This window comes from Orcinus orca, chromosome 4 (assembly GCF_937001465.1).
Source record: "Orcinus orca chromosome 4, mOrcOrc1.1, whole genome shotgun sequence".
NCBI classification, from domain to species: Eukaryota; Metazoa; Chordata; class Mammalia; order Artiodactyla; family Delphinidae; genus Orcinus; species Orcinus orca.
Genome location: NC_064562.1, coordinates 30,661,696 through 30,673,802, shown reverse-complemented (window position 1 = coordinate 30,673,802; position 12,107 = coordinate 30,661,696). Strand labels below are relative to the sequence as shown.

General features: G+C 38.8%; 1 protein-coding gene across 1 annotated transcript in view; it reads left to right on the top strand.

The window, feature by feature from the left end:
- IQCM (IQ motif containing M) overlaps window positions 1-12,107 on the top strand; it is a 436,874-nt gene that overhangs the window by 7,292 nt on the left and 417,475 nt on the right. Inside the window, 2 exon segments of the mRNA XM_049709346.1 lie at window positions 4,982-5,064; window positions 7,189-7,456. Coding sequence (XP_049565303.1) covers window positions 4,982-5,064; window positions 7,189-7,456 — 351 coding nt within the window.

The window sequence follows — 12,107 nt, the reverse complement described above, 5'->3', positions numbered from 1 at the left end:
TTATTATCATCTTTATTTTACAAATGAGAAAATGAAGGCTTAAGGACAATAAAATATGGTTCATGAACAAATTGGAATTCAGAGCTAAACAGTATGACTCAGGAATGAGAGCTCTTAAAAATCATTATATATGCTGTGGATATGTATTTGCAAATAAACAAAACCTTAATTATAGAATTTTTAACAGAGAAGGAGGAGACCTTGACCACTTCTTAATAACTGAAGTTATAATGTACACTTGAACATATAAAAGCTGCATGCTTACATACTTACCCTGTTGTGAACAAAGAAACAGAACCCTCAAACATTATTAACTGGATGAATTTTTAACATCAAAGTTGTTTAATTTCTTGTAATTTTAGAATGCATTTGTTGAATATATACATATCCTTGGATATTATAAAAATAAAGAACACACTCTGTCTTTGCCTTTTCTAAGGCATTGAGATATGAGTTATCTGTGATGCCCTGAAAATTTAACTCTTTGGTTCCAAGGCTAATTTTTAGTTACGAGAGAAAATCAGAACAGCTGCCTCAGTATCTTAAATGATAGTGAGGGCTCAGGACTGCTGACTTGGTGTCTATGCGTCCATGTCTTCAGTGGAACCATTTCTAGGTCTGTGTGAAATCATTCTCTTCTGGTGGTGGCTGCCTTTCTCTGCCCTTTTAAGAAAATTTCAGGCCTTGTTCTTGAGGATGGTGAATATTGGGCACACTGGTCAACAAAGAGCCCAGCTAGAAAGAAAATGTTACCTTGGGAATTTAAACTCCTCTGTCAAAGGCTAATTTTTTGGTTAGGAAGGGGAAAATCAGAACGGCTCCATCAGCACATTACATTATAATGGGGCAAAGGATTGCTGGCTTGAAATGAAGGTGTCTTAGTCCATTCAGGATGCCATAACAAAATGTCATAATGTGGGTGGCTTATAAACAACAGAAATTTATTTCTCGTAGTTCTGGAGGCTGGGAAGTCCAAGATCATGGCATCAGCAGATTTGTTGACTGGTGAAGGCCTGCCTCCTCACTAATAGGCTCATATGGTAGAAGGGACTATCTAGCTCTCTGGGGTCTGTTTTATAAGGGCACTAATCTCAATCATGAGGCTCCACCCTCATGGCCTAATCATGTACCAAAGGCCCCACCTCTTAATACCATCACATTGGGCATTAGGTTTCAACATATGAATTTTGGGCGGACGCACATATTCAGTCCGCAGTAGAAAATGTCAGTGAAATAGGAGTACTCCACTAGGGTGACCAGCCAAACCTCAAAGGTCTCCAGAACTCACAAGGAGTGCATGACATTAGGAAAAGCGGCAGATGTGTTAAAAACAAAAAACAGCAAGCAACTCAGAAGACCAGTACCTTGTGGGTTCCCAGCCTGGTTGACTTTAGAAGGCACTTGGGCTCCCTGTGTCTCAGAGCTTTCCCTGCAAATGAAGACTAGATTATCTCTAAGGTCTTGCTTGGAATGAAGATGCAATGGCTTTTGTGAAGGTACATTTTCACCAAAACCTAATGACTTAATCATTTCGTATATTAATAAATGATATTGTTTGTCATGTGTATGACACATGGCAATATTGTAATTATAAGTAATTGTAAGGGAGGTTTGATTAGTCAGAAGAAGAGAATTTAAAGGAGGAAAGATTTTCATGAGAGGAGAAAAGAAGAGGACAGTGTGTGGAGCCACACCTTGGAATGCCTCACTGCCTTTCCTCTGGGAACTAAGTGGTCTGGTTAGAAGCCCCCTCAAAGTAGATGTAGATTTTAGTTGAAACTTGGTGAAAGAGACAGTTTAAATCCCTGAACTCCTGTCTCTTCCATGTGAGGACAGTGTATCTTATGGCTTTGAATGGTAAACTTTGTATGAACCATTTTATGATTCACATGTGGTTTTGTGCTCTGATGTATTCAAAGAATATGTACACTTTTTCAGAAGCGTGTGTGTGAAGTCTTGACAACTACTTTTGGAAATAAGAAAAAAAAATCCATCAATCATTGTCCTTAGAAATATGTAGACAGCCCTGAATGTGGGCAGATACAGTGGCAAATGTGGGAGAACAGGGAGATTCGAGTTTGGTAATGACTTTACAGCACTGTCCATAGGTATGAGTGGAAGGAAGGGAGAAGAAAGAGAGCAAGAGGAGATGCTCTTTCTAGAATAACTGCAGTGACAATCTCATCCCAATGATGAGACAGCTTAGTAGATGCTTTCTCTCCTAACCCAGCACTTTTAAGGTGGGTTAGAGCCCAGTTGTTCCGTTCATTGCTAGGGTCTCCCCCAGGTTCAGTCCTCAGGATGTCATTGCCCCAAAGTAACAGTGGCCTGTTGCCCACTAGTCTACATGGTGAAAAACAAGGGGAAATTTTGTGAAGGAATAAAGAGTTTGCCTCAATGTTTCATTATGAATTTTCAAACATATAGCAAACTTGAAATAATTTTGAATCAACACCCAAAGATCTACAACCCAGTGCTCACCATTAATATTTTACTGAATTTGATTTATCACATATCCATCCATCAATCAACATACATATCATTAGTCAGAATTCAGTGTTTGTTTATAGTTTTTCTTTTTTGATGTACAATGTACTACAATGAAGTGCAGAAATCTTAGGTGTATATTCATTGAGTTATAATAATATACCTGTGTAATCTACTGTGTATCAAGACATAGAACATTGTCATGTCCCCCAGAAATTTCCTTCATGTCCCTTCTCAGTCAGTCCATGAAGATCAATGTTCTGGCTTTTTTTCTCCTATATATTAGCTTTATTTACTCTAGAACATAAGTGGAACCATACAGTATTTGCTTTTTTGTGTAAGGATGCTTACTTGACATAATGTTTTTGAAATTCATTCATGTTGTCGTGTATGTCAGTAGTTTGATTCTTTTTTTTTTTTTCTTTGCGGTACGCGGGCCTCTCACTGTTGTGGCCTCTCCCGTTGCGGAGCACAGGCTCTGGACGCGCAGGCTCAGCGGCCATGGCTCAGGGGCCTAGCCGCTCCGCGGCATGTGGGATCTTCCCGGACCGGGGCACGAACCCGTGTCCCCTGCATCGGCAGGTGGACTCTCAACCACTGCGCCACCAGGGAAGCCCCTGATTCTTTTTTGTTGCTGAGTAGTACTTCATTGTATGAGGATATCACAGTTTGCTTACTGTTCTCTTGTTTATACCCATCTGAGCTCTTTCCAGTTTGGAATTATTATGAATATACCTGCTGTGAGCATTCTTATACAAGTCTTTTGTAAGTATAATGTTTCATTCTCTTTGGTAAAAACGTAGGAGTGGGATTTTGCAGTCACAGAGAAGGTGTATATTAGGTTTTTGTAAGAAATTGCTGTAGCTTTTCCAAATTGATTATCCTATTTTATATTTCCACCAATGACACATGAGGGTTCCAGTAGCTCCACTGTCTCACCAACATTGGCTGTTTTCAGTCTTTTTAATTTTAGCCATTCTGGTGGGCATGTGGTGGTATCTGCTATAGTCTGAATGTTTGTGTCCCCCTAAAATTCATACGTTGAAATCCTAATGCCCCATGTGATGATGGTATTAGGGGTTGAGGCCTTTGGAAGGTGATCAGGTCATGAGGGTGGAACCCTCACGAATGGGATTAGTGCTGGTGTAAAAGAGGCCCCACAGACCTTCCTACTCCCCTCCACTATGTGAGGATACAACTAGACATCTACGACCAGGAAGAGGGCCCTCACCCGACCATGCTGCCACCTTGATATTGGACTTCCAGCCTCCAGAATTGAGATAAACAAATTTTTGTTGTTTATAACCTACCCAGTCTGTGGTATTTTGTTATACCAACCCAAACAGACTAAGATAGTATGTTATTGTGGTTTTGATTTGCATGAAGATGGAGTTTTTAATGGCTTAAAATTTGAGTAGGTGAAAAGAAGAGAGAGAAAATCTTGATCCCAAGGGTACTAAAGGAGGTGTAATTAAAGAAATGGGGAGCATACAGGCCAGACTGAAAAGCTAATTTGATAAGTAATATATTTAAATTTTACTGAGTCCAGGTTAGGAAGAGAAAGCCAAGAAACTTAAAAACATCAGAATCAGCTAATAATAAAGGAAATATATAAGTAGGAAATCTTAGATGAGACTAAATGAAGATGATGTATTCTATGTACACGCTATAGAATTCTATACATAGATCTGGGTAAAATGAATAAGAATCTTAGGAAAATACAGATGAGGGATGAGTTATCATTGTAGTGTTACCCACTTGTAGGTACATATATTTTTATTTCAATGCTATTCCTACTTAATAAACCTTTTGAGTTTTATTATGCAGTTATAATTTTATCAAGTTGTAACGTAAATATTCTTGAAGAAATGTACAGCCATATTAATTAGTCATCAGGTATAGAAAACACAGATAGACTTACTAATAATTTTTGTGTCCAAATCATGGTGTGTCTTCTGTATTTAAAGAACTTTCAGAACTAAAGGAGATATCAATTTTGTGTGTTTTCTTTGGTCTCCCTGGACTTTAATAATTTAGGATAATCTACTTAACACTCTGACCATTGTAAGCTAATGTTTTTTTTAAAGTAAAATATTACATTAAAGGAACATTACATTAACTTCCTTTGCATTCTCTTAAAACATCCACTTATAAAATTTTCTTTTTATAACATCCTGCAAATTCATAACTCTCCAGGGCTTCCCTGGTGGCGCAGTGGTTGAGAGTCCGCCTGCCGATGCAGGGGACACGGGTTCGTGCCCCGGTCTGGGAAGATCCCACATGCCACGGAGCGGCTGGGCCCGTGAGCCATGGCCGGTGATCCTGCGCGTCCAAGCCTGTGCCCCGGAACGGGAGAGGCCACAGCAGTGAGAGGCCCGCGTAACGCAAAAAACATAACTCTCCAAATTTCAGTTTCATAGTTTTGCCATTTTTGGTTAAGAAAGTACGTTAACTACATTAAAAAAAATAAACTATTTCTCTGTTTCTATTTTAGGTCCTATATTAGAGATTCCCAAGCAGGATTTTTTTCAAGAAGCAAAAACTCTCATTGCCCAACACTATAAGAAAATAAATGAGGTTAGTGCTTTGCATTTATCTAACACTGTATTTTTCAGGAAACTAATAGCAATTTTTATATACTACAATAATTGATCCAAATGATTGCATGAACCCTAATAGATTTTGAATAGAAGAGAAAATGAAATCCTTACTAGCTATAAAAATTGATTTCAGATTGCATTTAAAAATTTTAAATTTAAAAATTTAAAAAGATTTTTCAGCTCTACAGCTTATTTAATTACATATATTTTAAGTTTGCACATTTAATTTAATTTTTAATGTCTCCTGTTGATGAATTATAACAAGTTTTTGGATTAAATATCTCAAGTAAATATCCCTCTCTAAACACTGTTAGGCAAAGCTAACAGATAAAATATACTGTGAGAGGCGTCTCTCTTATGCCACCTGCATGACATGCTTACCTGTATCTTCTCCTACATCACTTTGTATTAGGACTGTTTACTAGTCTAATAGCTCCTTGAGGGCAGTAACTGTCTTTTTTTGAATGTTGCATCTCTAGCAGTAAGCCTTGTGTCTGGCTCAATAAATAATTGCTTAATGGCATGGATTTGGAAGGTGAGAAGGAATGAAAGGGAAAGGGGTGGCAAAGAGGCAGGAGGGTGGGTACAGGGTGAAATTTTGGAGGAGAGCATCTACAGAGGAGACGGATAATTTGGGGAGCAGCTGCCGTTGTGACAATGGGCCTTTGGGGAGACAGGTGAGGGCAGGGGACTTAGGATGGTTTACTGTGTGCCACACTATTCTTCTCCATTTTGAATACTTTTAAAAAAACAAACAGAATTTTAAATAAAGATTTTAAGTATTTTTCTATGCTTACTGTGAGGGGGAAGAGGATTATAATTTTTACATATGTTTCTTTTGAATGGTCCTCTAGGCTGAGACTGACCATAGGTTTTATTTAATCTTGTAATCAACATTGTTAACATTGCTTAACTAATTTTTGCCTCTAATCAATTAGAAGTATTTGATTTCACTAGTAGGCATGTGAGATGAAAAGTGCACTGTCTTCATAGTTAGGTAGCTGTGCCTTAGAACCTTCACCTATTTTTAGAATTTTATCTAATAATAACAGCATAATATTCTACCTTTGGTTGCTTGGTAAAATGTAATACTAGTCTACTAAAACCTCCTTATTGGCATCTTCTATTTTGTTTTTTTTGGCCGTGTCAGGTCTCAGTCGCGGCATGGGGGATCTTTCCTTGTAGTGCGCGGGCTTCTCTCTTGCTGTGGCACGAGGGTTTTCTCTTCTCTAGTTGTGGCGTGCAGGCTCCAGGGTGCATGGGCTCTCTAGTTGAGGCGCGGGTTCAGTAGTTGTGGGGCATGGACTTAGTTGCCCCGTGGCATGTGGGATCTTAGTTCCCCAACCAGGAATTGAACCCGTGTCCTCTGCACTGGAAGGCGGATTCTTTACCACTGGACCGCCAGGGAAGTCCCCTTATTGTCATCTTGAGTTGGCAACAGCTTGAATTTGTCTAAATCTTTTCTTGTGGGGAGGAGGAGAGCTGTAGCTCTATCTGTGGGCCAGAGAATTGCTAGACTAAAACAATTATAATTGTTTGGATAATTGCCTGTCAGAGACCTGGGACTGTATTATTTTTCTGTTGCTCAAAGTAGTCAAAATTAATAAGAAATTAAGTGATTGAAGGGATCTAAAATACATATTCAATTAGTAATATGCTTTTTTTGAGAATCTACCTCCATGTATGAGCAGTTATTTCTGGTTCAACAGAGAGTTTTGGGGGGTGTTAGCATTTTTTTGACATTTGAAGATTCTCCAAAAATGGTTGAAAATAAATTCTTATATGTCTATTTGAAAACTTCTATTTTAAAATGGACTTTAAAGCTGTATTAGAAAATATCACATTTGAGGAAAAAATCACTATTTTAAAATTCATATATTTTTTAAGTTGAATGTAACCCTCATGCTTGTTAAGGGCTTTTGGAGAACTATAAAGGATAACATCTGCTTTATCTGATTATTGTCATGTGCTTTAAGTTAAGGTACTTTGTAAAATATATTTAGTGGATATAATTTTATTAATTTATTAACAAAATTGATTACATAATTTTTTATACAGTTAAAATTAAATTTTATTAAATTTATTTTTGTTTTGTTCATAGAATAAAGTTCCAGGTACTTCTATAAATGTCTTTAGAAATAAACATCAGAAACCGAAATGTAGGAAATTCATACCTTTGGAGATCAAAAAACAGGAAACACTTGATACGGTCCGAGAACTTCAGGCAGCATACAAAATGATTTGTTTTCCCAAAGACTGTTCCAAAAGTGGACATTCTGAGGAGGCTCCATCACGAACTTCTTTCAAGGAGCCACACATTTTCAATGTAAAAAAAAAATACAAGGGGTCTATAGATCTAATTGTGAAAGGTAAGTTTTTGGTGGAGCAAAGACATTTAGCAAGCCAGCAGGCAAAACTGTTTGCTTATGGTGTGCTTGTAATGGAATTTCCTTGTTCAAACAAAATCCTACACTTTAAATGTTAGCAGTGAAAGGTAGGGAGGCATGATTAAAAGGGCTGCTAACCTCTGGGAGCCACCAGATATTGAGAAGAGGGCATCCTAATGGGAGAGAGGAATGCAGGGGAACGAAACCGGTTAGCCACTTCTTCCAACAGACACTGTTCCTAGAGCATGCAGAGGCTCATGGCTCTGGATTTTGTTGTTGAGCAGGGTAGGTAGGGTAGGCAAGCTATTTGTGAGTGTGTCCCCCCAAAACCCTAAAGGGATTTTTGGGAGCTATAGAGTTTCCTTTAAGACCAATTGTGATAAAGGTTTATTCTCTTTCAGGAGCTTGGTAAGGTGGAACCTGGAGGTCTATTTAGGCAAAGTTATACTGTTTTCTGAGACTAACTGGTTTTCCTGGCTGGAATGACCTCTTAAAGTACCTTTCTAGTTATAAGCTTTCATAACTTCATCTGCATTTTCCCTCTTTTGTTATTGCTTATTATGTTATTCATTCATTTGAATTTTTTCATTCAGTGAGTGCCTGCTCTGTGCCAGGCAGTATGTTAGGAGTTGGAAAAACAAAGCTTAAAAGGCTCAGAGAGTAATGGTGGGGATAAATACTTGGGTAATTTCTTATCATATAGTGTGACAACTGCTGTACTAGAGTCAGTACAAAGCATTATGGAAGCACTGAGGAGTAACCAACCAGATGCCAGAATGAAACTTTCTCAGATGAGATCTCATTAGAAATGGGTTTTAAGGAGAAGTGTGTTAAAGGTAGGTGGTAACAGGAAAGGCCATATTGAACCATGGGAGAAAAATATTAAAGCTCTGAAGGACAAAAGAAAGTGATATGTTTTGGGAAAGGACAGATACGGTAAGAAATGAAGTTGGGGAGAGGGGTGAGGCTAGGTTTTGATGTGAATATAATAGCAGACCTAGGAGTTGACCCTATGTGTAATGGAGAGCCAGTGATGATGGGGGTGAGGTATGACCGATTCTTTCTGTTTAGAAAAATAAAACTGGTGGTAGAGGCTGTGGAGAGAATGGTGCCAGAGAGATAAGAAAGGAAGCTGCCCAGGAAAGAGATGGTCCATGTAAAGGATGGCAGGGGCTTAAAGTAGGGCAGTAGTGAAGCATGAAGTGTGGAGGAGGGATGTTCCAGCAGCATTTCTCAAAGTGTAGTTTTCAGAACACTAGTCCTGAGTGATTCACCTTGACATAAGTGTTCTTGGTAAGGTGAGTTTGAAAAAATGCATTTACTTCTTGGAGATCCATATTGAGCATTAATATATTGAAAACTCTAAGAAATACTACAGAAAAGAAATCTGTTTAATGTTTTTTAACCTGGCTATCACCAATTTGTTTGACCAAAGAATTCCTAAAGAAAGATATTCAGGTTTCTAGACTGGAAAGCTCAATAGACATCATTAAGCTGAGTTAGGAATTCAGAAGGAGAAGCAGATTTAGGGCAGGTGAAGAAAGGGATGTAAAAGATAACAAATTCAGTTTTAGACCTATTAAGTAGACATGCATATGGAGATAACCATTAGAAAGTTGGAAATGGAGGTCTGACACCTGAGAGAGAGATAGGTGAAGATTCAAGATTGATGTTGTGGGTCGCTGCTGAACTGAAACTGTGGGGTTCATGCATTTGTTCAACCAAATTTATTTACTAGGTGAGATATAGAGAGTTAAAAGATATGCTACTTGCCCTCAAGAAGTTGAAATTTGCTATATATAATTTGTGTGTGGTTGGATGAAGGAGGATAAATAGATGATTATAGTACAGTGTGACTGACTATAATAAAAACAAGCTCTACCTCTTTAAAAATCAATTGGAAAGATACCTGATTCAGATTTAGGAATAGGGATGGATTCCCAGGAGATTTAAAGTCTGGTAAATTTTGAAGGATGAATAAGCGTTAACTCAAGAAGGAAGAAAAGTCCTATCTAGTCAGAGTGTCTAGTGTCTACATGACAATGAATATCTGAGAAAGTAATTATAGTGTACTTGAGGGAACTGAAATAATTTTACATAACTGACTTAGGATTGGGGAGTAATTAGAGATGAGACTAGAAGAACATTGAATTTTAACCTAAAAGTAATCCAGATGTTTTAAAGAAAAGTTGCAGTGGTCACATTTGCATTTTAGAACATATACTGGCAGCAGAGATGAGGTATGATGAATTTTGGAGGCACAGAGACCAATGAGGAGACAGTAACTCCCACGAGAAAGGATGACTTGAATTAAGGCAGTGGCACTGGGGATAGAACTGAGGGGAGAGATTTTAGAAATATTTGAGAAGTAGAGTTATCTAGATTAGGTCAACAATAAGGTGGAACATAACAGAGAAGGGCTGTAGGATTCATTGGCTTAGTGGTACTGAGTGGCAGCATGGAAACATATAGCAAATTAAAGGGTTGGAGATGCTTCTTATGTATGCAATAAACTGGAATCTAAACCATGTATCTACTGAGCTTTGTAGCTCTAGGTGAAGAAGTTGGGAAACAGCATTATTAAAATATGTTGGTGGTTTGGGCTGCCTTTGGGAAGTTTTTATAAAAAAAAGAGATGAAGTAAGAAAAGTATTGGCTGGTTTGCAATCAGAAATGAAAGAGCATAGAGAGGTACCAAGTATTTGGGTCCTTGGTTTTGAGCAAATATCTACTAAGACTTATCATTGTAGCAAAAATCAGATTAAGGGTATGTTTTTCCCAACCCAGCTCATTGTTTCAGATGACCTAAAGGCACTTACTGTTGAGAGACTAAGGCAGGGGGTAAAGAAGTGAGGATACAAAGGATATTTTAAAGCTATGTATAAAAAATGAACTTTGAATGTGGTTATTGGCATGTAGAATTGGAAGAAAATAGATTAAAACGTCTACCAAGTATTTTAGAAGATTTTGTTGCCAAAGAAACCATGAACCTTGATTTAATTGAATGTTCAAAAGTAAAATAACCTGGCTTTGTCTGGAAGTGGATTACAAAGGCTATACAGTCTCCAAGTAGGATAATAACAAGATGTGGCCAAGGTGCAAGGAAAAATCTTCCCAGAGTTGACCCGGGGCCAATAAAAAAGTGAACAAGGGAGTGCTGCTCAGAACAGAATCCTTGTCTACTCAGAGAATTTCCCCACCTGCAGCGTAGGGGACTTCTCAGTGCCTCCCCAGCAGAATTCCATAACTTCTTTGGCCTAGTGATTGCTATGCATCTTCTCATTTCCCCTTTCACTAGTGGCGTTTTTACTGAGGTTATCCTATACCTGCTCCACTACTGGCTGTTGCGTGCTTTTGGAGAAAGGTGGAAATAATTTATGAATTTGGTGCACATTATTATTAGACCAGAAGGAGCCACATCTGGGCCTGATGGAAAAGACTACAAACAGCCAGAGATCCTGGGCTCTGAGCTGGATGTAGTGCCTTGGTGGAACTTTGGGTTGTCTCCTTTGTGTCGTGTCAGAGGATAAGAATGGATATTTGATGTCCAAAAGGGCAGACTGTGGCAGAGACTGGCTATATGCTCATCAAACTTACTATATCCTTTTCTTCCTGGGTACTTGGCTAAATTACATTTCTCATGTCCCTTGTAGTTAGGAGGAACTATATGACTGAGATTTGGCTCAGTGGATTATAGCTGGAAGTGATGCACATCCATAAAAATGTCTTGTGCTCTCAACATGGCTCCCCACATTTTCAAGTATAAAGACTCTTTTCAACACTGTTAAAAAACAATTGCAGTTTCACTCATGCGAGAGTGGTAAAAGTGCTTTTAATATCTGTTGCTTGAAAAACTTTTGTTTGGACATTGAGTAAATATACAAAACTTGGTGAGTGAGAAAAAATGGTCATGACTTGATCCCTCATGGAACTTGTAGTCTAACTGAAGAAACAGATATTAATTAAATCATCACTTATATACAGATTGAGAGTATAGGACATATGAATTGGACCTGGTCTGGTGGTCAGCAAAGGCTTCCTAGAGGAAGTGTCATTTGAGCTAAGATGTGAGAAATGAGAAAAAATTTCTTAGATGAGGAGTAATTCCTGCTTGGAGTTCTAGGCCATGGGAAAACTATTTGCAATGGCCCAAGTGAGGGAAGCACAGATGTGCTTTCAAAGAAGTGCAAAAAGAACAGATGTGCCTGCAGTTCTGAGAAGGAGCTGGAGAGGGGTCAGCTGCAGCTGTCTGAAGGGCAGAACCTTGTTGTCAGTGATGCTGTAGGACATGTGCAACAACTGGCTGTGGTGGGAGGAGGGAGCAAGCCTAATCTGCGGTTTTTGCCGATTTCCATAGTGTAAATACTCTCACATAGCCGATTTCAAGCTACCGATATGACATCACTGATCACTGGAGTTGGGAAGAGATGCTCAGTCTGCTCTCTGGAGCATTTTGGCAAACACTGTCCATACAGCTTGAGATCCTCTTGGCTCACTTCTTATTCCTTCCCCTGCTGTGGTGAGGTTCCTTCCAGGCTTCCCCAGCTCCTTCCTGGCTTGGGACACCCACAGGAATGGGCTCAGCTCTGACACATGAGCAGTCCAGTAAGGGAGGGTGAGGGCTGATGGATAA